The sequence below is a fragment of the Oncorhynchus kisutch genome, linkage group LG27 (assembly GCF_002021735.2).
Source record: "Oncorhynchus kisutch isolate 150728-3 linkage group LG27, Okis_V2, whole genome shotgun sequence".
Classification (NCBI taxonomy): domain Eukaryota; kingdom Metazoa; phylum Chordata; class Actinopteri; order Salmoniformes; family Salmonidae; genus Oncorhynchus; species Oncorhynchus kisutch.
The window spans coordinates 40,338,671-40,366,490 of NC_034200.2; the positions used below are offsets into that span (position 1 = coordinate 40,338,671).

A 27,820-nucleotide genomic window follows, 5' to 3' on the forward strand; every position below is an offset into this window, starting at 1 on the left:
TTCTACTTCAGTCTCAGCCCTGCCTCAACCCTGCCTTCTACATCAGTCTCAGCCCTGCCTTCTACATCAATCTCAGCACTACCTTCTACATCAGTCTCAGCCCTGCCTCAACCCTGCCTTCTACATCAGTCTCAGCCCTACCTTCTACATCAGGCTCAGCCCTACTTTCTATATCAGTCTCAGCCCTGCCTTCTACATCAGTCTCAGGCCTGCTTTCTACATCAGTCTCAGCCCTGCCTTCTACATCAATCTCAGCCCTACCTTCTACATCAGTCTCAGCCCTGCCTTCTAGATCAATCTCAGCCCTGCCTTCTACATCAGTCTCAGCCATGCCTTCTACATCAGTCTCAGCCCTGCCTTCTAGATCAGTCTCAGCCCTGCCTCAACCCTGCGTTCTACATCAGTCTCAGCCCTGCCTTCTACATCAGTCTCAGCCCTACCTTCTACATCAGTCTCAGCCCTGCCTTCTACATCAGTCTCAGCCCTGCCTTCTACATCAATCTCAGCCCTGCCTCAACCCTACCTTCTACATCAGTCTCAGCCCTGCCTTCTACATCAATCTCAGCCCTGCCTCAACCCTACCTTCTACATCAGTCTCAGCCCTGCCTTCTAGATCAATCTCAACCCTGCCTTCTACATCAGTCTCAGCCCTGCCTTCTACATCAGCATCAGCCCTGCCTTCTACTTCTGTTTTAGTCCTGCCTTCTAGATCAATCTATGCCTTTGATTAGCACCCAGGAAGGTGTGATTATGTCATTTTAAGGAATGACAGTACAGTAGGTTGCAATGGGAGGCTCAGCCCTATCTTCTAGATCAATCTCAGCCCTGCCTTCTACATCAGTCTCAACCCTGCCTTCTATATCAGTCTCAGCCCTGCCTTCTACATCAGTCTCAGCCCTGCCTTCTATATCAGTCTCAACCCTGCCTTCTACATCAGTCTCAGCCCTACCTTCTACATCAGTCTCAGCCCTGCCTTCTACATCAATCTCAGCCCTGCCTCAACCCTACCTTCTACATCAGTCTCAGCCCTGCCTTCTACATCAATCTCAGCCCTGCCTCAACCCTACCTTCTACATCAGTCTCAGCCCTGCCTTCTAGATCAATCTCAACCCTGCCTTCTACATCAGTCTCAGCCCTGCCTTCTACATCAGCATCAGCCCTGCCTTCTACTTCTGTTTTAGTCCTGCCTTCTAGATCAATCTATGCCTTTGATTAGCACCCAGGAAGGTGTGATTATGTCATTTTAAGGAATGACAGTACAGTAGGTTGCAATGGGAGGCTCAGCCCTATCTTCTAGATCAATCTCAGCCCTGCCTTCTACATCAGTCTCAACCCTGCCTTCTATATCAGTCTCAGCCCTGCCTTCTACATCAGTCTCAGCCCTGCCTTCTATATCAGTCTCAACCCTGCCTTCTACATCAGTCTCAGCCCTACCTTCTACATCAGTCTCAGCCCTGCCTTCTACATCAATCTCAGCCCTGCCTCAACCCTACCTTCTACATCAGTCTCAGCCCTGCCTTCTACATCAATCTCAGCCCTGCCTCAACCCTACCTTCTACATCAGTCTCAGCCCTGCCTTCTAGATCAATCTCAACCCTGCCTTCTACATCAGTCTCAGCCCTGCCTTCTACATCAGCATCAGCCCTGCCTTCTACTTCTGTTTTAGTCCTGCCTTCTAGATCAATCTATGCCTTTGATTAGCACCCAGGAAGGTGTGATTATGTCATTTTAAGGAATGACAGTACAGTAGGTTGCAATGGGAGGCTCAGCCCTATCTTCTAGATCAATCTCAGCCCTGCCTTCTACATCAGTCTCAACCCTGCCTTCTATATCAGTCTCAGCCCTACCTTCTACATCAGTCTCAACCCTGCCTTCTACATCAGTCTCAGCCCTACCTTCTACATCAGTCTCAGCCCTGCCTTCTACATCAGTCTCAGCCCTGCCTTCTATATCAGTCTCAACCCTGCCTTCTACATCAGTCTCAGCCCTACCTTCTACATCAGTCTCAGCCCTGCCTTCTATATCAGTCTCAGCCCTGCCTTCTATATCAGTCTCAGCCCTGCCTTCTCCATCAGTCTCAGCCCTGCCTTCTATATCAGTCTCAGCCCTGCCTTCTAGATCAATCTCAACCCTGCCTTCTACATCAGTCTCAACCCTGCCTTCTACATCAATCTCAGCCCTGCCTTCTACATCAGTCTCAACCCTGCCTTCTACATCAGTCTCAACCCTGCCTTCTACATCAGTCTCAACCCTGCCTCCTACATCAGTCTCAACCCTGCCTTCTACATCAGTCTCAGCCCTGCCTTCTATATCAGTCTCAACCCTGCCTTCTACATCAGTCTCAGCCCTACCTTCTACATCAGTCTCAGCCCTGCCTTCTATATCAGTCTCAGCCCTGCCTTCTATATCAGTCTCAGCCCTGCCTTCTCCATCAGTCTCAGCCCTGCCTTCTATATCAGTCTCAGCCCTGCCTTCTAGATCAATCTCAACCCTGCCTTCTACATCAGTCTCAACCCTGCCTTCTACATCAATCTCAGCCCTGCCTTCTACATCAGTCTCAACCCTGCCTTCTACATCAGTCTCAACCCTGCCTTCTACATCAGTCTCAACCCTGCCTCCTACATCAGTCTCAACCCTGCCTTCTACATCAGTCTCAGCCCTGCCTTCTACTTCAGTCTCAGCCCTGCCTTCTACATCAGTCTCAGCCCTGCCTTCTACATCAATCTCAGCCCTACCTTCTACATCAATCTCAGCCCTACCTTCTACATCAGTCTCAGCCCTGCCTCAGCCCTGCCTTCTACATCAGTCTCAGCCCTGCCTTCTACATCAGTCTCAGCCCTACCTTCTACATCAATCTCAGCCCTGCCTTCTACATTTGGGCTATTTACCAATGCCAGAAGTCAGAGTTGAAGTAGAAATACTTCACACATATACACATCAGCCATATTGTGGGCCATCTTAAATTCCATTAATGATTGTTTTCCACGTTACCCCAGTTGTTATACTGGGTTCTTTATCATTAACACACAGTTTTGCCTCACAGGAGACAAGTAGTTTTTTCTGTAGTAGAACTCAGTTGATTGTCAGGCTCCCCTGCTAACACACTATCGCTCGCACACACGCACACACACACACACACACACACGCACACTCACATACTCACGCACTCACACAAACACTCACACACACACTCACACACACATCCTCTCTCTAATCCACTACTGTTAATCGTAGACTGACCAGTGTTAATTGCAGACTGACAAGTGTTAATCGCAGACTGACAAGTGTTAATCGCAGACTGACCAGTGTTAATCGCAGACTGACCAGTGTTAATCGCAGACTGATGGGCGTTAATCGCAGACTGACAAGTGTTAATTGCAGACTGACCAGTGTTAATCGCAGACTGACCAGTGTTAATCGCAGACTGACCAGTGTTAATCGCAGACTGATGGGCGTTAATCGCAGACTGACAAGTGTTAATTGCAGACTGACCAGTGTTAATCGCAGACTGATGGGCATTAATCGCAGACTGACAAGTATTAATCACAGACTGACGAGTGTTAATCGCAGACTGATGGCCGTTAATCGCAGACTGACCAGTGTTAATCGCAGACTGACCAGTGTTAATCGCAGACTGACAAGTGTTAATCACAGACCGACCAGTGTTAATCACAGACTGATGGGCATTAATCGCAGACTGACCAGTGTTAATCACAGACTGATGGGTGTTAATCGCAGACTGGCCAGTGTTAATCGCAGACTGACAAGTGTTAATCGCAGACTGACGGGAGTTAATCGCAGACTGACGGGCGTTAATCGCAGACTGATGGGCATTAATCGCAGACTGACAAGTGTTAATCGCAGACTGACAAGTGTTAATCGCAGACTGACAAGTGTTAATCGCAGACTGACGGGAGTTAATCGCAGACTGACGGGCGTCAATCGCAGACTGATGGGCATTAATCGCAGACTGACAAGTGTTAATCGCAGACTGACAAGTGTTAATCGCAGACTGACGGGCGTTAATCGCAGACTGATGGGCATTAATCACAGACTGACAAGTGTTAATCGCAGACTGATGGTCATTAATCGCAGACTGACAGGTGTTAATCGCAGACTGACAAGCGTTAATCGCAGACTGACAAGCGTTAATCGCAGACTGACAAGCGTTAATCGCAGACTGACGGGTGTTAATCGCAGACTGACCAGTGTTAATCGCAGACTGACCAGTGTTAATCGCAGACTGACAAGCGTTAATCGCAGACTGACCAGTGTTAATTGCAGACTGACCAGTGTTAATTGCAGACTGACCAGTGTTAATCGCAGACTGACCAGTGTTAATCGCAGACTGACAACCGTTAATCGCAGACTGACAAGCGTTAATCGCAGACTGACAAGCGTTAATCGCAGACTGACAAGCGTTAATCGCAGACTGATGGGCATTATTCACAGACTGATTTCAATTGATTTTGACCAAGATAAGAGAGGGAAGACAATCACTACTGGCCCGAGCTGAAGAGATAGAGAGAGAGAAGATGGAAAGAGAGAGAGAGAGAGAGAGAGAGAGAAGAAGGGCTGAGTGGAGTAGAGAATAACCTTTAAGTCAGGGGTAGGGAACTTTTTTGCCATCAAGGGCCATTTGAATATTTATAAATTAATTTGGGGGCCATATCATTAAAATGTGCCATTTTCTGCATTATTCATGTTTTAATGTGACTTTAAATCGCTGACATTGGTTTTACAGTTTAAAAAGGACTTTTATGATGTTTCTCATGTCCTTGAGTATTTAGGAAAGTGCAAGTCCTCCTATCTATTTCAATAAATATTAGTAAATAATGTTGTTATTATGGGTTCTTGATCAACCTCGCCTCTAATGCGATGGCTGAAACTGCTTATCTTTGACGAGGCGTTCGATGTCAGCTGGCTGTAAAGATGACGCTACTCGCAGCTGGTTTTCCAGGTTTTAACAGGTTCCGGTCAGTCTTGAGCAGAATCAAGTTTTTTGCAAGAGTCATTTGGGAATTGAGTCACTTGAGAATTGAGCGGAATCGAGAGACATTTGAGAATCGAGTCACTTGAGAATTGAGCGGAATCGAGAGTAATTTGAGAATTGAGTCACTTGAGAATTGAGCAGAATCGAGAGTCATTTTGGAAAATAACTGCTCACAGATGCACATTTAAGTACGTCTCCTCAGAACAGGAAATTGCTCGGGGCTAGCGTACATTTTTGTAGAATTCAAGGAGAGGGAGGTTGTTGTGCCTGACTTTGCAGCTCGATGTCATCCGCTAGTTCGACGTTAAACGGGGTTGAAAATATGATCAACTTCATGTGTTTACTTTTCACATCCTTTTAAACCTCTCGCAAGATAACTTGGCAAGCTTTCCACACTCACCCTCATTTTCCAACGTAATCTCAGGCTCTTGTCCTCAAAGAGTAGGAAAATGCGTTACCCCTTTCTTGTGGGACTTGCCACAGCTTCAATTTCGCTTCAAACTATTTCACATGTGACAGCAGATCGCTGAGAATCTGGTTCGACCATTGGAGCTTTTAAAAAATATATATATATTTTTAAAAAATGACATCTAGAGCTGTTTTTATTCAGTTAGGATCACCACTTTATTTTAGGAATGTGAAATGTCAGAATAATAGTAGATAGAATGATTTATTTCAGCTTTTATTTATTTCATCACATTCCCAGTGGATCAGAAGTTTACATATGCTCAATTAGTATTTGGTAGCATTGCCTTTAAATTGTTTAACTTGAGTCAAACGTTTCGGGTAGCCTTCCACAAGCTTCCTACAATAAGTTGGGGGAAATTTGGCCCATTCCTCCTGACAGAACTGGTGTAACTGAGTCAGGTTTGTAGGCCTCCTTGCTCACAAAAACTTTTTCAGTCCTGCCCACACATTTTCTATAGGTTTGAGGTCAGGGCTTTGTGATGGCCACTCCAATACCTTGACTTTGTTTTCCTTAAGCCATTTTGCCACAACGTTGGAAGTATGCTTGGGGTCATTGTCCATTTGGAAGACCCATGTGTGACCAAGCTTCAACTTCCTGACTGATGTCTTGAGATGTTGCTTCCATATATCCACATAATTTTCCTTCTCATGAAGCCATCTATTTTGTGAAGTGCACCAGACCCTCCTGCAGCAAAGCACCCCACAACATGATGCTGCCACCCCCGTGCTTCACAGTCAGGATGGTATTCTTCGGCTTGCAAGCCTCCCCCTTTTCTCTCCAAACATAACAATGGTCATTATGGCCAAGCAGTTCTATTTTTGTTTCATCAGACCAGAGGACATTTCTCCAAAAAAGTACGATCTTTGTCCCCATGTGCAGTTTCAAACCGTAGTCTGGCTTTTTTTATGGCAGTTTTGGAGCAGTGGCTTCTTCCTTGCTGAGCGGCCTTTCAGGTTCTGTCGATATAGGACTCGTTTTACTATGGATATAGATACTTTTGAACCTGTTTCCTTCAGCATCTTCACAAGGTCCTTTGCTGCTGTTCTGGGATTGATTTGCAATTTTCTCACCAAAGTACGTTCATCTCTGGGAGACAGAATGCGTCTCCTTCCTGAGTGGTATGACGGCTGTGTGGTCCCATGGTGTTTATACTTACATACTATTATTTGTACAGATGAACGTGGTACTCAGGTCTTTGGAAATTGCACCCAATGATGAACCAGACTTGTGGAGGTCTACAATTCTATTTCTGGGGTCTTTTTTGATTTTCCTATGATGTCAAGCAAAGAGGCACTGAGTTTGAAGGTGGTACACCTCCAATTGACTAAAATTATGTCAATTAGCCTATCAGAAGCTTCTAAAGCCATGACATCATGTTCTGGAATTTTCCAAGCTGTTTAAAGGCACAGTGAACTTAGTGTAGTAAACTTCTGACTCACTGGAATTGTGATACAGTGAATTATAAGTGAAATAATCTGTCTGTAAACAATTGTTGGACAATTGACTTGTGTCATGCACAAAGTAGATGTCCTAACCGACTTGCCAAAACTATAGTTTGTTAACAAGACATTTGTGGAGTGGTTGAAAAATGAGTTTTAATGACTCTAAACAAACCTAAATTGTATGTAAACTTCCGACTTCAACTGTATCTCCTGAGAGAAGACAGGGACAAATACAATTCGAGGGACTAGGTTAGATTACAGTAATCCCTGAGAATGGCAGGTCTGTTGTGGACATCAGTCCTGCTAGTAGCTAGATATATCTGGGGATTCTTGTTATCTACAGAGGTGTGGAGGTGTGTTAGATTACAGTAATCCCTGAGAATGGTAGGTCTGTTGTGGAGATCAGTCCTGCTAGTAGCTAGATATATCTGGGGATTCTTGTTATCTACAGAGGTGTGGAGGTGTGTTAGATTACAGTAATCCCTGAGAATGGTAGGTCTGTTGTGGAGATCAGTCCTGCTAGTAGCTAGATATATCTGGGGATTCTTGTTATCTACAGAGGTGTGTCTTTCTCTCTTTTTAAAGATGTGTCTGCGGTAGGCTTAGTGTTGCTTTCTTCAAATAATGATATTGACCGACAAAAGCCTATTCTCCATACAGTTTCCTGACAAACATGTTACATTCATCAATGATTACATGATTTAGGCTTGATTTATATACTCTCCCTCTCTCTCTCTCTTTCTCTCGTTTACAGGGCTACCACAGGCCCAACCATTACATCGCTACCCAGGGTAAGAACAAAACTCATTAACAGTAACATGTTCTGCGTGCTTCATCAGAGAGTGTGTGTGTGTGTACGTGTGTGTGTGTGTTTGGGTGGAAGGACAGATGGATGAATGGATGGGTGGGTAGATGTTGCTTTCAGGCTATCTGTGTGGATGGATGGATGAATGGATGGATGATTTTAATGTTTGTTTGTAATGAGGGCGTATGAAGATGTGCTCAGACATCTCTCAGTCTGTTTATATTACGCTGCTGTGGAGCTCTGATGAAGCCACGCTCACACATACACACCAGCTCTGCTTTCTGGGCTAGCAGAACACTTCTCTCTCTCTCTCTCTCTCTCTCTCTCTCTCTCTCTCTCTCTCTCTCTCTCTCTCTCCTCTCTCTCTCTCTCTCTCTCTCTCTCTCTCTCTCTCTCTCTATCTCAGGGCTCTCTCTTGCTTTCTCTCTCTCTAAATGAATGGATTGTCCACTGTGCATGCTCATTTATTTCCAGTGTTAATCTGTCCAACAGACTCTCTGACCTCAGAGGTTAAATAATTTATTTCCAGTGTTAATCTGTCCAACAGACTCTTTGACCTCAGAGGTTAAATCAAATGCTTTAATTGTTATGAATCTAGTCCAGATCCCCTCCCTCCCAGGAACAAGACACACACACACGCTCACACACACACACTCTTTCTCTCAAGAACACACACACACTCCACTCCTACACATCAGAGCACAGCTAGCAGAGGGATTTGAGTGTTAGAGCAAAATGAACGAGAGTTGTTTTGAGATGAGGCCTTAATGGATTCAACAACGTGCTCAATCTCTCTCTTTGTGTGTGTGTGTGTGTGTGTGTGTGTGTGTGTGTGTGTGTGTGTGTGTGTGTGTGTGTGTAATGTATGCAGCTGTCTGCTGTGGTGGAACAGGGAGTTGCATAATTAGCTGTTTATTAGAGCTTTGCCTCTCTACCTCCTCAGTGTCTCAATTAAAAAAGGCATCTACACACACACCTAATTTATTTTTTTATTTTTTCTTTATTTAACTAGGCAAGTCAGTTAAGAACAAATTCTTATTTTCAATGACGGCCTAGGAACAGTGGGTTAACTGCCTTGTTCAGGGGCAGAACGACAGATTTGTACCTTGTCAGTTCGGGGGTTTGAACATACAACCTTCCGGTTACTAGTCCAACGCTCTAACCACTAGGCTACCCTGCCGCCCCTAAACACACTCCTAAACACACACACACCTATACAAACACACACACCTAAATACACGCCTAAACACACACCTAAACACACACACACACACCTAAACAAACACACATCTTTAAAGTTGCATAAATGTTTTGGTACCCTTTCCCAGATCTGTACCACGACACAATCTTGTATCAGAGCTCTACGGACAATTCCTTGAACCTCATGGCTTGGTTTTTGCTCTGACATGCACTGTCAACTGTGGGATATTACATAGACAACTGTGGGACATTACATAGCCAACTGTAGGACATTATATAGCCTTTCCAAATCATGTCCAATCAATTGAATTTACCACAGGTGAACTACAATCAAGATGTATAAACATCTGAATGATGATCAATGGAAACAGGATTTCAATTTTAACTAAATAAGAACAAATTGTTATTTTCAATGCCTAGGAACAGTGGATTAACATTTCGGTTACTAGTCCAACGCTCTAACCACTAGGCTAAGATGCTGCCCCACAATGTTGAGTCTCAAAGGGTCTGAATACTTATGTAAATAAGGGATTTCTGCTTTTTATTTTAATACATTTGCAGAAATGTTTCAAAAAATAATCATAATGTTTTTCGCTTTGTCATTATGGGGTATTGGCTGTAGATTTTACAATAAGGCTGTAACGTAAAAAAATGTGGAAAAAGTCAAGGAGTCTGAATAATTTCTGAAGGCACTGTATACCTTCAGAAAGTATTCACACCCTGTATAGTTTCAGAAAGTATTCACACCCTGTATAGTTTCAGAAAGTATTCACACCCTGTATAGTTTCAGAAGGTATTCACACCCTGTATAGTTTCAGAAAGTATTCACACCCTGTATAGTTTCAGAAAGTATTCACACCCTGTATAGTTTCAGAAAGTATTCACACCATGTATAGTTTCAGAAAGTATTCACACCCTGTATAGTTTCAGAAAGTATTCACACCCTGTATACCTTCAGAAAGTATTCACACCCTGTATAGTTTCAGAAAGTATTCACACCCTGTATAGTTTCAGAAAGTATTCACACCCTGTATAGTTTCAGAAGGTATTCACACCCTGTATAGTTTCAGAAAGTATTCACACCCTGTATAGTTTCAGAAAGTATTCACACCCTGTATACCTTCAGAAAGTATTCACACCCTGTATAGTTTCAGAAAGTATTCACACCCTGTATAGTTTCAGAAAGTATTCACACCCTGTATACCTTCAGAAAGTATTCACACCCTGTATAGTTTCAGAAAGTATTCACACCCTGTATAGTTTCAGAAAGTATTCACACCCTGTATACCTTCAGAAAGTATTCACACCCTGTATAGTTTCAGAAAGTATTCACACCCTGTATAGTTTCAGAAAGTATTCACACCCTGTATAGTTTCAGAAAGTATTCACACCCTGTATAGTTTCAGAAAGTATTCACACCCTGTATAGTTTCAGAAAGTATTCACACCCTGTATAGTTTCAGAAAGTATTCACACCCTGTATAGTTTCAGAAGGTATTCACACCCTGTATAGTTTCAGAAAGTATTCACACCCTGTATAGTTTCAGAAAGTATTCACACCCTGTATAGTTTCAGAAAGTATTCACACCCTGTATAGTTTCAGAAAGTATTCACACCCTGTATAGTTTCAGAAAGTATTCACACCCTGTATAGTTTCAGAAAGTATTCACACCCTGTATAGTTTCAGAAAGTATTCACACCCTGTATAGTTTCAGAAAGTATTCACACCCTGTATAGTTTCAGAAGGTATTCACACCCATTGACTTTTTCCACATTTTGTTGTTTTACAAAGTGTACATAAAATATATTAAATGTAGATTTTGTGTCACTGGCATAATGACATCACAATACCCCATAATGACATCACAATACCCCATAATGACATCACAATACCCCATAATGACATCACAATAACCCCATAATGACATCACAATACCCCATAATGACATCACAATAACATCACAATAACCCCATAATGACATCACAATACCCCATAATGACATCACAATAACATCACAATAACCCCATAATGACATCACAATACCCCATAATGACATCACAATACCCCATAATGACATCACAATACCCCATAATGACATCACAATAACATCACAATAACCCCATAATGACATCACAATAACATCACAATAACCCCATAATGACATCACAATACCCCATAATGACATCACAATAACATCACAATAACCCCATAATGACATCACAATACCCCATAATGACATCACAATACCCCATAATGACATCACAATACCCCATAATAACATCACAATAACCCCATAATGACATCACAATACCCCATAATGACATCACAATACCCCATAATGACATCACAATACCCCATAATGACATCACAATACCCCATAATAACATCACAATAACCCCATAATGACATCACAATACCCCATAATGACATCACAATACCCCATAATGACATCACAATAACCCCATAATGACATCACAATACCCCATAATGACATCACAATACCCCATAATGACATCACAATACCCCATAATGACATCACAATACCCCATAATGACATCACAATAACCCCATAATGACATCACAATACCCCATAATGACATCACAATACCCCATAATGACATCACAATACCCCATAATGACATCACAATACCCCATAATGACATCACAATACCCCCATAATGACATCACAATAATCCCATAATGACATCACAATACCCCATAATGACATCACAATAATCCCATAATGACATCACAATAATCCCATAATGACATCACAATACCCCATAATGACATCACAATACCCCATAATGACATCACAATAACCCCATAATGACATCACAATACCCCATAATGACATCACAATAACCCCATAATGTCATCACAATACCCCATAATGACATCACAATACCCCATAATGACATCACAATACCCCATAATGACATCACAATACCCCATAATGACATCACAATACCCCATAATGACATCACAAAAACCCCATAATGACATCACAATACCCCATAATGACATCACAATAACCCCATAATGACATCACAATACCCCATAATGACATCACAATAACCCCATAATGACATCACCCCATAATGTCATCACAATAACCCCATAATGACATCACAATAACCCCATAATGTCATCACAATAACCCCATAATGTCATCACAATAACCCAACCCCATAATGTCATCACAATAACCCCATAATGTCATCACAATAACCCCATAATGTCATCACAATAACCCCATAATGTCATCACAATAACCCCATAATGACATCACAATAACCCCATAATGTCATCACAATAACCCCATAATGACATCACAATACCCCATAATGACATCACAATAACCCCATAATGACATCACAATACCCCATAATGACATCACAATACCCCATAATGACATCACAATACCCCATAATGACATCACAATACCCCATAATGACATCACAATAACCCCATAATGTCATCACAATAACCCCATAATGTCATCACAATAACCCCATAATGTCATCACAATAACCCCATAATGACATCACAATAACCCCATAATGTCATCACAATAACCCCATAATGACATCACAATACCCCATAATGACATCACAATAACCCCATAATGACATCACAATACCCCATAATGACATCACAATACCCCATAATGACATCACAATACCCCATAATGACATCACAATACCCCATAATGACATCACAATAACCCCATAATGACATCACAATAACCCATAATGACATCACAATAACCCCATAATGACATCACAATACCCCATAATGACATCACAAAAACCCCATAATGACATCACAATACCCCATAATGACATCACAAAAACCCCATAATGACATCACAATACCCCATAATGACATCACAAAAACCCCATAATGACATCACAATACCCCATAATGACATCACAATAACCCCATAATGACATCACAATACCCCATAATGACATCACAATACCCCATAATGACATCACAAAAACCCCATAATGACATCACAATACCCCATAATGACATCACAAGAATCCCATAATGACATCACAATAATCCCATAATGACATCACAATACCCCATAATGACATCACAAGAATCCCATAATGACATCACAATAATCCCATAATGACATCACAATACCCCATAATGACATCACAAGAATCCCATAATGACATCACAATAATCCCATAATGACATCACAATACCCCATAATGACATCACAATAACCCCATAATGTCAAAGTGGAATTATGTTTTTAGAAAGTTTTACAGATTAATACAAATGAAAAGCTGAAATGTCTTGTGTCAATAAGTATTCAACCTCTTTGTTATGGCAAGTCTAAATACGTTCAAGCAGTGAATTTCAAACACAGATTCATCCACAAAGACCAGGGAGGATTTCCAAGCCTGGTAAAGTTATTATTTACTTTGGATGGTGTATCAATACACCCAGTCACTACAAAGATACAGGCGTCCTTCCTAACTCAGTTGCCAGAGAGGAAGGAACCCGCTCAGGGTTTTCACAATGAGGCCAATGGGGACTTTATAACAGTTACAGAGTTTAATGGCTGTGATAGGAGAAAACTGAGGATGGATCAACAACATTGAACATCTTGGCCATGTTCTGTTATAATCTCCACCCGGCACAGCCAGAAGAGGACTGGCCACCCCACATAGCCTGGTTCCTCTCTAGGTTTCTTCCTAGGTTTTGGCCTTTCTAGGGAGTTTTTCCTAGCCACCGTGCTTCTACACCTGCATTGCTTGCTGTTTGGGGTTTTAGGCTGGGTTTCTGTACAGCACTTTAAGATATCAGCTGATGTATGAAGGGCTATATAACATAAATTTGATTTGATTTGATTTGATTGTAGTTACTCCACAATACTAACCTAAATGACAGAGTGAAAAGAAGGAACTGTACAGATTAAAGATATTCCAAAACATGCAATAAGGCACTAAAGTAAAACTGCAGAACACGTTGCTAAGGACAACGCGGTTAGCCTTTACGGACTGCAGGTTTGTGTTCCTTTTTTTTGCATGGATTCCGCGAGTACTAGCTGGCTGTACTACAGACACCTGTTGTCGTCGTGGGAAAGACTCTTTTTCCTAAAACAACTGAGTAAAGAGACAATCTGGATACTAAGGAGATCCTGAGGGAAATCAACGAGTACCAACAGCTGTACCTTATGGAAGAACAACATACTCCTTCATGGAAAGATCGAACACAGAATAACTTTAACCCGACAAAAAAAAGAAAAACAGATTAATCTACAGACACGGACGATTTACTTACCGTTGAAGTAGAGGCTAGTGCTCTGGCTGGAATCCATGCAACACTGGAAAAGTTGTGTGAGGAGGTAGAACATCAGCCAGAGTGACATTCTCACGCTTCAAAGAGAAAACAAGACACTCACAACCAAGGTAAAAAATACACGATTCCAACATGGATTCTGTCTAAAAGGAACTCAAACGGTGTGATGATATTAATTAACAAAACATTTTGATCTGAATGTGCAAATAGCCAGGAATGTTTCGCAAGGAAGGTGGATCCTTTTAAATATGAAAGTGGACAACAAAAAAAGAGATTTAGTCATTGACCCATATGATCCAAATCAGGATGATCCACACTTCTTCTAAAACATTTATACAAATTTATCAGCTGGGCTAGAAAATCGTTGATACGAAAGAGAGTTTGAACAGGCTTTTAATAGGGGTTGCAACAATGGCAGAGGATAGTTTTAGAAAGAGAGGGTCCAGATTGTCTAGCCCAGCTGATTTGTACGAGTCTAGGTTTTGCAGCTCTTTCAGAACATCTGCTGTCTGGATTTGGGTGAAGGAGAAGCTGGGGCGGGTAGCTGCAGAGGGGGGGGGGGCAGAGCTGTTGGCCGGGTTTGGAGTAGCCAGAAATTGTAGAGAAATGCTTATTGAAATGTTCAAATATCATGGATTTATCGGTGGTGACCGTGTCGCCTAGCCTCAGTGCAGTGGGCAGCTTATTTTGGTATTGCCCTCAGGTAGCCTGTTTCTGGTCTCAGGTTCAGGAATGGCTAAGAATGCATAGCATTGAACTAAAATTGACCCTAGAAATAGTATTGTTGGGAGGTCTGGAGAGACCGGGTCAGTCAATTACTAAACTACTAATACTTTTAGTAAAAGTATTTATCTTCAACTCACAATCTGTGGATTCAATTTGATTAGATAGATTGAAATTGTACATTAAACATCACAGCATAGTTCAAATCAAATCCAATGTTATTTGTCACATACATATGGTTAGCAGATGTTAATGCGTGTGTAGCGAAATCCTTGTGCTTCTAGTTCCGACAATGCAGTAATAACCAACGAGTAATCTAACCTAACAATTCACAACTACTACCTTATACACACAAGTGTAAAGGGATAAAGAATATGTACATAAAGATAAATGAATGAGTGATGGTACAGAACGGCATAGGCAAGATGCAGTAGATGGTATAGAGTACAGTATATACATATGAGCTGTAGGGTATATAAACATAAAGTGGCATAGTTTAAAGTGGCTAGTGATACATGTATTACATAGAGATGGCAAGATGCAGTGCTTTTGGTGACAAGCCGAATTTCTTCAGCCTCCTGAGGTTGAAGAGGTGCTGCCACGCCTTTTTCACCACGCTGTCTGTATGGGTGGACCAATTCAGTTTGTCCGTGATGTGTACGCCGAGGAACTTAAAACTTACTACCCTCTCCACTACTGTCCCGTCGATGTGGATGTGGATAGGTGGGGTGCTCCCTCTGCTGTTCCCTGAAGTCCACAATCATCTCCTTTGTTTTGTTGACGTTGAGTGTGAGGTTATTTTACTGACACCACACTCCGAGGGCCCTCACCTCCTCCCTGTAGGCCGTCTCGTCGTTGTTGGTAATCAAGCCTACCACTGTAGTATCGTCCTCAAACTTGATGATTGAGTTGGAGGGTTGCATGGCCACGCAGTCGTGGGTGAACAGGGAGTACAGGAGAGGGCTCAGAAAGCACCGTTGTGGGGGTCCAGTGTTGAGGATCAGCGGGGTGGAGATGTTGTTACCTACCCTCACCACCTGGGGGCGGCCCGTCAGGAAGTCCAATACCCTGTTGCACAGGGAACAGGAACAATGGTGACCCTTTTGAAGCATGTGGGAACAGCAGACTGGGATGAGGATTGATTGAATATGTCCGTAAACACACCAGCCAGCTGGTCTGCGCATGCTCTGAGTATGCGGCTGGGTATGCCGTCTGGGCCTGCAGCCTTGCGAGGGTTAACACGTTTAAATGTTTTACTCACTGGTAGCGGGCCGTGTCAGTGGCAATGTATTGTCCTCAAAGTGAGCAAAAAGTTATTTAGTCTGTCTGGGAGCAAAACATCCTGGTCTGCGACGGGGCTGGTTTTATTTTTGTAATCTGTGATTGACTGTAGACCCTGCCACATGCCTCTTGTGTCTGAGCCGTTGAATTGCAACTCTACTTTGTCTCTATACTGACACTTAGCTTGTTTGATTGCCTTGTGGAGGGAATAGCTACACTGTTTGTATTCGGTCATGTTTCCGGTCACCTAGCCCTGGTTAAAAGCGCTTTCAGTTTCGCGCGAATGCTGCCATCAATCCACGGTTTATGGTTTGGGAATGTTTTAATTGTTGCTGTGGGCATAACGTCGCAGATGCACTTTTTAATAAACTCGCTCACCGAATCAGCGTATTTGTCAATATTGTTGTTGGAATTAATGCGGAACATATCCCAATCCACGTGATCGAATCAGTCTTGAAGCGTGGAATCAGATTGGTCGAAGTTGAAAGATATGTTCTGCTTAGAAACCCAAAGTGGGTGGCCAGCAGAGATCACTGGGATGGGCTGAGGGAAGCTGAGAGTTGGTCTGTGGAATTGGAGACAAGTGGGAGTAGAGTTGCTGTTTGAGAGAGAATGATGGTCAAAGATGAAAGTAAAACACATTTTAAAAAATTTAAGAAAAAGAGTCCAAATAGAACATAATAAAAATAAAATCTGAATGACACTAAGTGGCTGTTTTTACAACTAATGTCGATTTGCCTGAGGCTGATGCCGTGCAGGTGTTTGTACACATGCATATATACACACTCTCATTCAAATAAACACATACAAGAACACACACATACAGTGCCTTGCGAAAGTATTCAGCCCCCTTGAACTTTGCGACCTTTTGCCACATTTCAGGCTTCAAACATAAAGATATAAAACTGTATTTTTTTGTGAAGAATCAAAAACAAGTGGGACACAATCATGAAGTGGAACGACATTTATTGGATATTTCAAACTTTTTTAACAAATCAAAAACTGAAGAATTGGGCGTGCAAAATTATTCAGCCCCTTTACTTTCAGTGCAGCAAACTCTCTCCAGAAGTTCAGTGAGGATCTCTGAATGATCCAATGTTGACCTAAATGACTAATGATGATAAATACAATCCACCTGTGTGTAATCAAGTCTCCGTATAAATGCACCTGCACTGTGATAGTCTCAGAGGTCCGTTAAAAGCGCAGAGAGCATCATGAAGGAACACACCAGGCAGGTCCGAGATACTGTTGTGAAGAAGTTTAAAGCCGGATTTGGATACAAAAAGATTTCCCAAGCTTTAAACATCCCAAGGAGCACTGTGCAAGCGATAATATTGAAATGGAAGGCGTATCAGACCACTGCAAATCTACCAAGACCTGGCCGTCCCTCTAAACTTTCAGCTCATACAAGGAGAAGACTGATCAGAGATGCAGCCAAGAGGCCCATGATCACTCTGGATGAACTGCAGAGATCTACAGCTGAGGTGGGAGACTCTGTCCATAGGACAACAATCAGACATATATTGCACAAATCTGGCCTTTATGGAAGAGTGGCAAGAAGAAAGCCATTTCTTAAAGATATCCATAAAAAGTGTCATTTAAAGTTTGCCACAAGCCACCTGGGAGACACACCAAACATGTGGAAGAAGGTGCTCTGGTCAGATGAAACCAAAATTGAACTTTTTGGCAACAATGCAAAACGTTATGTTTGGCATAAAAGCAACACAGCTCATCACCCTGAACACACCATCCCCACTGTCAAACATGGTGGTGGCAGCATCATGGTTTGGGACAGCTTTTCTTCAGCAGGGACAGGGAAGATGGTTAAAATTGATGGGAAGATGGATGGAGCCAAATACAGGACCAGTCTGGAAGAAAACCTGATGGAGTCTGCAAAAGACCTGAGACTGGGACGGAGATTTGTCTTCCAACAAGACAATGATCCAAAACATAAAGCAAAATCTACAATGGAATGGTTCAAAAATAAACATATCCAGGTGTTAGAATGGCCAAGTCAAAGTCCAGACCTGAATCCAATCGAGAATCTGTGGAAAGAACTGAAAACTGCTGTTCACAAATGCTCTCCATCCAACCTCACTGAGCTCGAGCTGTTTTGCAAGGAGGAATGGGAAAAAATGTCAGTCTCTCGATGTGCAAAACTGATAGAGACATACCCCAAGCGACTTACAGCTGTAATCGCAGCAAAAGGTGGCGCTATAAAGTATTAACTTAAGGGGGCTGAATAATTTTGCACGCCCAATTTTTTGTTGGGGGGTTCTTGGGGGTGGGGTTCATTCTCTTGGTTGTTGGTGCATTGGGGGGTTCTTAGGGATGGGGGTTCATTCTCTTGGTTGTTGGTGCATCGGGGGGTTCTTGGGGGTGGGGTTCATTCTCTTGGATGTTGGTGCATCGGGGGGTTCTTGGGGGTGGGGGTTCATTCTCTTGGTTGTTGGTGCATCGGGGGGTTCTTGGGGGTGGGGGTTCATTCTCTTGGTTGTTGGTGCATCGGGGGGTTCTTGGGGGTGGGGGTTCATTCTCTTGGTTGTTGGTGCATCGGGGGGTTCTTGGGGGTGGGGAATTGAATTCATTGTATTTTTATTCTTGGGGGAATTGTGGGGAGTGGTCTCTAATATTTGAGGGACAGCTATTGGGGAACTGTGGGGGGATCTTGGAGGGTTCGTTCGGGTTCACTTTTTTTTTGCTTCGTGGGAGATCTGTCAAGGTGCCCTTGAGCATTGACCCTGGATGCTTCTGTGTGTCGCTCTGAATGGGAGTCTGTTGGATGACTGGTATGATGTAGTTGTTGAGTGGCTTCACTGCAAGTATATTGTATGTTTCGAATATTCAATAAATAAACAAATTAAAAAAATAAAAACTGCAAAAAATGTGGCAAAGAAATAAAGTTTTTGTCCTGAATACAAAGTGTTATGTTTGTGGCAAATCCAACACATCACATCACTGAGTACCACTCTTCATATGTTCAAGCATGGTGGTGGCAGCATCATTTTATAGGTATGTTTGTCATTGGCAAGGACTAGGGAGTTTTTTTAGGATAAAAATACATGGAATAGAGCTAAGCACAGGTACAATCCTAGAGGAAAACCTTGTACAGTTCAGTCTGCTTTCCAACAGACACTCAGAGACAAAATCTCCTTTCAGCAGGACAATAACCTAGAACACAAGGCCAAATATACACTGGAGTTACTTACCAAGACAACATTGAATGTTCCTGAATGGCCTACATACAGTTCTGACTTAAATTGACTTGAAAATATATGGCAAGACTTGAAAATGGCTGTCTAGCAATGATCAACAACCAACAATGCAAAGCTTGATACATTTTTTCAAGAATAATGTGCAAATGTTGGACAATCCAGGTGTCAAAGCTCTTAGAAACTTACCCAGAAAGACTCACAGCTGTAATCGCTGCCGTCTAACATAGACGCAGGGGAGTGAATACTTATGTAAATTAGATATTTCAGTATTTGCAACAAAAAAAATCTAAAAACCTGTTTCACTTTAACTCAGGTTGTAACAACAAACGTGGAATAAATCAAGGTGTATGAATTCTTTCTGAAGGCACTGTATATATGTATAGATTAGATTATATGGGGGTGGAGCAGAAACCCTTTTGAACCTATCAGATGGTCTAGATTATATGGGGGTGGAGCAGAAACCCTTTTGAACCTATCAGATGGTCTAGATTATATGAGGGTGGAGCAGAAACCCTTTTGAACCTATCAGATGGTCTAGATTATGTGGGGGTGGAGCAGAAACCCTTTTGAACCTATCAGATGGTCTAGATTATATGAGGGTGGAGCAGAAACCCTTTTGAACCTATCAGATGGTCTAGATTATGTGGGGGTGGAGCAGAAACCCTTTTGAACCTATCAGATGGTCTAGATTATGTGGGGGTGGAGCAGAAACCATTTTGAACCTATCAGATGGTCTAGATTATATGGGGGTGGAGCAGAAACCCTTTTGAACCTATCAGATGGTCTAGATTATATGGGGGTGGAGCAGAAACCCTTTTGAACCTATCAGATGGTCTAGATTATGTGGGGGTGGAGCAGAAACCCTTTTGAACCTATCAGATGGTCTAGATTATGTGGGGGTGGAGCAGAAACCATTTTGAACCTATCAGATGGTCTAGATTATATGGGGGTGGAGCAGAAACCCTTTTGAACCTATCAGATGGTCTAGATTATATGGGGGTGGAGCAGAAACCCTTTTGAACCTATCAGATGGTCTAGATTATGTGGGGGTGGAGCAGAAACCCTTTTGAACCTATCAGATGGTCTAGATTATGTGGGGGTGGAGCAGAAACCCTCTGATCCTTTGCCATGTCAAAACAGGGAGAGGGAGAGAGAAAAGTACAAATCAATGCAGATTGACTGAGTTCCTGTGCCTAATGCCAGAGTGTGTCTGCCTGCTGACTGCCTGTCCGCTGGCTCCTTGTGCATTTTAATGCGTGGCAGGCTCAGTGTTGATCAGGAGTTTTATAGCATGCTGTCTAGAGGAATACTACAGCTGTCACACCTACTTCACAGGAGAAGAACATTGTGTGTGTGTGCGTGCGTGCGTCCATCCGTCCGTTCTAACTGAGTGTTGGCAGCCTGTGACAGCTGAAAGTGGTTTTCCGGGAGCTGCTCTTCTCGACTGCAGTATCCTCCTCAAACCTCAATTGTTCTCTGACCTCTGGTTCCTTTCCAGCCTATTTTACAACTGCTTTGGTCCAACCTCTCCTTAAAAAGCCAAATCTAGACGCCTCCTCACTGAGTAATCATAGACCTATTTCTAAACCTTTTTTATCCTAGATTTTAGAAAAAAATGTTCAAGAAATTGGTATCTTATTTGAGTAATTTATATTTTGGAATTCCAGTCGGGCAGACGTTTCTCAGTGAGCATGGGGGGGTTCAGTATCGTCCTCACTAACCTATTCACTATGGTGTCCCTCAGGGGTCAATTCTTGGCCTCATTATTTTTCCTGTATATGCTTCCCCTTAGGGACATCATCTGTAATCATAACATTCAGTTTCACTGCTATGCAAATTACATGCAGTTCTATTTACCAATCAGACCAAGTGACTAAGCTAGCGTAGCTACCCTTCACCATTAACCAAGCTAGCGTAGCTACCCTTCACCAAGCTAGCGTAGGTACCCTTCACCATTAACCAAGCTAGCGTAGCTACCCTTCACCAAGCTAGCGTAGCTACCCTTCACCAAGCTAGCGTAGCTACCCTTCACCAAGCACGCGTAGCTACCCTTCACCATTAACCAAGCTAGCGTAGCTACCCTTCACCAAGCTAGCGTAGCTACCCTTCACCATTAACCAAGCTAGCGTATCTACCCTTCACCATTAACCAAGCTAGCGTAGCTACCCTTCACCATTAACCAAGCTAGCGTAGCTACCCTTCATCATTGACCAAGCTAGCGTAGCTACCCTTCACCAGTGACCAAGCTAGCATAGCTACCCTTCACCAGTGACCAAGCTAACGTAGCTACACTTCACCAGTGACCAAGCTAGCGTAGCTACCCTTCACCAGTGACCAAGCTAGCGTAGCTACCCTTCACCAGTGACCAAGCTAGCGTAGCTACCCTTCACTAGTGTCTTGCTGACATCAAATGTTAGATGTCTGACGGTTTTCTCCAGCTCAACGATAAGAAATCCGAGGTTGTTGTATTTGGTCCCCACCTTGAAGGGAGTCAGGTTGTAGATAACCTTAGAACTTTCCCCACCAATGTAAAGTCCAGAAACCTTGGCGTCTTCTTTGACCCTGACCTAAACCTGGAGCTGCATGTAAAGAAGGTTGTCCAGTCCTGCTTTTATCATCCAGGAAATACAGCAGAAGTCTTTTATTCCAGTCACTGATCTGGAGAAAGTTATACAGGCTTTTATTTCCTCACGCCTAGATGACTGTACCTCTTTGTATCGTCGTCTGAGTCAGAAATCACTCCATCATCATCCTACAGTCAGTTCAAAACGCTGCAGCTCGGCTTTTAACAGGAACCAGGAAATGTAAACATACCACACCTCTTCTAGCTTCTCTACACTGACTTCTAGTCACTTTTAGGTTTAAAATGTTATGATTCACGTTTAAGGCTTGATTCTGCCCCATCTTATATCTCAGATCTTTTATCTCGACTACGAGCCAGGATGCAGGCTGAGAAAAGTTAGCGTTTTTCATCATGAATGTTGTTCTGGAGGCAGCTCTGCAGAGTCGTCACTAGCTAGCACAAAGTCCAAAAATATGATTTTAAACCTAACCTTAACCTTAACCACACTGCTTAACCCTCATGCTTAACCCTAACCTTAAATTTAATTAAGAACATTTTTATTTTCATGAATTTATACAATGTAACCAATTTTTGACTTTGCAGCTGGTTTATCTAAGGGGCAATCGCTCAGTTTTGCCTCCAGGACAAGACTCACAAATAAAGGTCAACCTGCACTGAGGTCCTTTGGTATGGCACTCTTGTCCATTCCAAAGTCTAGGTTGACAACTAAAGGACACTGGGCATTTGCCATTAGTGCCCCTAGACTTTGGAATGGTCTACCAGAGTACAACCAGGCTTGCAGACTCAGTGCCTCTGCTGATGACACACTTTTATAAAGATGCTTTTCATTTTTCATTTTAGATTAGCTATCTTTTTTAAATCTCTCCTTCCTCCTGTCTTTGTTCCTTTGTTAATACTTGTGTTTTATTATTATATGATGTAAAGAACTTTGTTACTTGTATTGAACAGAACAATACAAGTAAAGGCATTCTTATTAGTGCTAGACTAAAATACCTTTTAATGGAGAATCTGAGAGTTCCTCTTTTAATGCAGAATCTGAGAGTTCTTATTTTAATGGAGAATCTGAGAGTTCTTATTTTAATGGAGAATCTGAGAGTTCTTATTTTAATGGAGAATCTGAGAGTTCTTATTTTAATGGAGAATCTGAGTGTTCTTTAATGGAGAATCTGAGTGTTCTTTAATGGAGAATCTGAGAGTTCATCTTTTAATGGAGAATCTGAGTGTTCTTTAATGGAGAATCTGAGAGTTCTTCTTTTAATGGCAAATCTGAGAGTTCTTATTTTAATGGAGAATCTGAGAGTTCTTCTTTTAATGGCAAATCTGAGAGTTCTTATTTTAATGGAGAATCTGAGAGTTCTTATTTTAATGGAGAATCTGAGAGTTCTTATTTTAACGGAGAATCTGAGAGTTCTTATTTTAATGGAGAATCTGAGAGTTCTTATGACAGTTATTTAAATGGAGAATCTGACAGTTCTTCTGACTGTTCTTTTAAATGGAGAATCTGAGAGTTCTTCTTTTAATGGAGAATCTGAGATTTCTTATTTTAATGGCGGATCTGAGAGTTCTTATTTTAATGGAGATTCTGAGAGTTCTTATGACAGTTCTTTTAATGGAGAATCTGACCGTTTTTATTTTAATGGAGGATCTGAGAGTTCTTCTTTTAATGGAGAATCTCAGAGTTCTTTTTAGTTTAAGACTCAGAAAAAAGGGTTCCGTAGTGATTCTTCAGCTTTCCCCATTGGAGAACCTTTTTTTTCTCAAGTGGAACCCTTATGGTTCCATATAGAACCCTCTGTGAAAAGGGTTCTTCAGAGGGTTCGTCAAAGGGTTCTCCTATGGGGATAGACCTTTTTAGGTTCTAGATAGCACCTTTTTTTAGGGTGTAGGCTTAATCTATATCTGGGAAACCAGTCCTCGTTCACTTGATAGGCTAACCATTGATGGGTTCGCCTCCATTCTCTAGTAAGATAGATCATGATTTGTGATTCAAAGACATTAGTAGAATGTTTGTCAAAGAACAAGTAAAGGCATTGGAAGGTTTCATTACAAATGATCACCTGTGATTTACAGTAATCTCTTGTTCTATGAAACAATATGTCTTTAAATAGGTAGCATGAATAGGCATTATCAATAGGTAGTATCAATAGGTATTATCAATTAGGGCTGTGCCGTTAATTAACATCAACACATTTAGCATCTCCTGGCTTCCACACATAGCCTACAAGCCACTGACGCAGACCTTTGAAACATCTACATTTTAAAAAGTATAATAAATCCATGTAATATAGCCTACACCATCACAATAAATCCCTTATTTATTTTAGGAAGGTCCAAAGAAACATGATATGAAGAAAATATAGTATATTTCAGAAGAACAGAATAGCATTGTCCTTATGTTAGGTCCTGATGTGGCTATGCCAAATGGCTGTGGGCTAGACTAGTTCATTTAACAGACCAGATTTGCTTAGAATTCTGTGACATTTTTTTAAATATTATTTTATAGCATGAAGAACACAACTGAACAAAGCTGAATAAAATAGCAAGGTTATAGCATAGCAAGGATATTTTTTTTGTTGAGTGGTTAACAAAGAAATAGGTACTTGTTTATGCTTAATTTAGTTATTAAAGTGTTTAAGTTGTGATTCAAACGTTGGGCTATATGTTTAGATTTGTAATCAATTGTAAGGCTGCATGATGTGACTAACAATGATTTGAAAAAAAAGTAGCTTGAAAGGCAGGAGCTCTGCTTAGTTTTTTTTTGCGCAGGCTGTACACACTACATCAATCTCTCATTCACAAGTACTTGATAATGCCTCGAATTTCACGGCAGCATCCCCTTTGTGGGGCCGAAATGAACCCTAAAATACCTATGCCTTCTCCGGCCAGTGGCCGTTGTGCCCTTGACCTAGAGTGCTGCGTTGTGACCTTTTTCCTGAGTGCTGCGTTGTGACCTTTTTCCTGAGTGCTGCGTTGTGACCTTTTTCCTGAGTGCTGCGTTGTGACCTTTTTCCTGAGTGCTGCGTTGTGACCTTTTTCCTGAGTGCTGCGTTGTGACCTTTTTCCTGAGTGCTGCGTTGTGACCTTTTTCCTGAGTGCTGCGTTGTGACCTTTTTCCTGAGTGCTGCGTTGTGACCTTGACCTAGAGTGCTGCGTTGTGACCTTTTTCCTGAGTGCTGCGCGCCCCGAAGCACCTCTCACTCACATGGCTCTCCGTCAATTGATCGGGACTTTCTCACAGGCTACAAGTGAAGACAGACACATCGGAGATGCAACTGCACGTATCTTTATCCAATTCCAAGGTGCATATTGAAGATATTGGAAGAACTGTCCACAATAATTTTTAGTCAGCCAACAAGATGACTGGGCCTAACGAAGATCAAAAGCACTAGCCTATGTCAATCTACTATCTCCCATAGTACAAAAGTTTACCTATTCTGTGTGAGAAATAAATATTTCAAACAGTCTGGGACAGTTGTGGGATGCGATAGATTCCAAATAAATACAAGCATTAGCATCAACAACCCCAAAAAAATCACAATGTGCCTGTCGCAACAGATCAGAACGTTTAGCTTTAAATGTTGATAAACTATTTCTTCACATAAGTGCAGCAATGCACATATAGCAGAAGGCTATAAGCGCTAATGTTTCATTAGTGGGAAAACACCATTTTCAAAACTGACCGCAAGTGCGATTATGCATGTAATGCTTTTATTATTAAAAACCTCTCTGGGATAGGTGGGACGATTGCGTCAATAGCCAGGGAAAATATAGCCAAAAATACGCAAAACTCAAATAAAATACTATACAAATCAAACTTCCATTAAATCACACATGTAAGATACCAAATTAAAGCTACACTCGTTGTGAATCCAGCCAACATGTCAGATTTTTAAAATGCTTTTCGGCGAAAGCATAAGATGCTATTATCTGATGATAGCACAACAGTAAACAAAGAGAGTAGCATATTTCAACCCTGCAGGCACGACACAAAACTCAGAAAAACAAATATAATTCATGCCTTACATTTGACAAACTTTTTTTTTTTTTGTTGGCACTCCAATATGTCCCATAAACATCACAAATGGTCCTTTTGTTCGATTAATTCCGTCGATATATATCCAAAATGTCAATTTATTTGGCACGTTTGATCCAGAAGAACACAGCTTCCAACTTGCGCAACGTCACTACAAAATATCTCAAACGTTACCTGTAAACAAAACATTTCAAAGTACTTTTGTAATACAACTTTAGGATTTTTTATTTTTTTTAAACATTAATAATGGATCAAATTGAAGACGGGATGATCTGTGTTCAATACAAAAAGAAGACAAACTGACGCAACTTTTCTGGTCATGCGCCTCTCTAAAAAAGTCCACAAGTGACTCTCATTCAAGATGGCAGTACTTCTTCATTACACAAGGGAGAAAAAAAAAACTCTTCTAAAGACTGGTGACATCCAGTGGAAGCGGTAGGAACTGCAGACAAGTCCCCTTACAAATCTGGTTTCCCAATGAAAACACATTGAAAAGACAGTGACTTTAAAAAAAAAGAAATCTAAATGGTTTGTCCTCTGGGTTTTGCCTGCTACATACGTTCTGTTATACTCACAGACATAGTCCAAACAGTTTTAGAAACTTCAGAGTGTTTTCTATCCAAATCTACTAATAATATGCATAACCTATATTCTGGGGATGAGTAGCAGGCAGTTGAATTTGGGCACGCTATTTATCCAAAAGTGAAAATGCTGCCCCCTATCCCAAAGAAGTTGTTTAAGGTGTATTATGGTGAAAATGATCTTCCCAGTTAGGCTCTACACCCCTTGTGAAGTGGATTCATGTGCTTCATTTTTTTTGTCCACTTTAGTTGTGATACAAACCTTATCATAACATATAGGCCTATGGGCTAGGCTACATGAGGTCTGATTCGAAAAAGTTGCCACAAAAAAAGACATAGTTTCTTTCCTTATGCTGGGCAACATTCACAATTAATTGTATATAATTATATAATTGGCTAATATTGTCACCCATCAGACTGTTCTTGATTTAATCTCTTCTTTACATATACTAAATAATATACTAAATAATATTTGTGTGAAATTTGTTTTGGTTTCAGAATGGACCCATTATAATGCACCTATCTCAGAACAGGGGCAGTGTGGAAAAATACATGTCATCTATGCCCTTAAATAGTGAATGGAGGACGCATAATTCATTTTCATGCCAGCAAGGTAGGCTATACTCCTTTTGTAAAGAGAAGCAATGTGTTTAATATTAGGGAAGTTGAGAAATAAATATAGCAGGCCTAGCCTATAGAAAGCTGATTGGATCCTCCTCTTTTTAATAGAGGCCATCATTCTGTTTTCTCACCCCTATAGAAATGTTGCGCAACATGAGCTCATGGGCTCTCATCAAGTGTTTGATTAGATTTTCCATACATTTGCATTGATGTCAGAGTGATTAGAGGGACAATAGAGTGCTGAGTACCAGGCAGTTAGCAAGTTTGGTAGGCTACTAATGACCATCAGCAGCATCAGAGCTTGGAGAAGCCTAATTACCATGACTAAACGGTCATGTGGAAATTGACTTCCTTCATCAAATCAAATCAAATCAAATGTATTTATATAGCCCTTCGTACATCAGCTGATATCTCAAAGTGCTGTACAGAAACCCAGCCTAAAACCCCAAACAGCAAGCAATGCAGGTGTAGAAGCACGGTGGCTAGGAAAAACTCCCTAGAAAGGCCAAAACCTAGGAAGAAACCTAGAGAGGAACCAGGCTATGTGG

General features: G+C 41.7%; 1 protein-coding gene across 1 annotated transcript in view; it reads left to right on the plus strand.

The window, feature by feature from the left end:
* Positions 1-27,820, plus strand: part of LOC109884403 (receptor-type tyrosine-protein phosphatase mu) — a 505,693-nt gene that overhangs the window by 379,405 nt on the left and 98,468 nt on the right. Inside the window, exons 23-26 of the mRNA XM_031806763.1 lie at positions 2,119-2,373; positions 2,479-2,650; positions 7,490-7,500; positions 7,659-7,695. Of these exons, the coding sequence (XP_031662623.1) occupies positions 2,119-2,373; positions 2,479-2,650; positions 7,490-7,500; positions 7,659-7,695 (475 nt within the window). The remainder of the gene's footprint in view (positions 1-2,118; positions 2,374-2,478; positions 2,651-7,489; positions 7,501-7,658; positions 7,696-27,820) is intronic.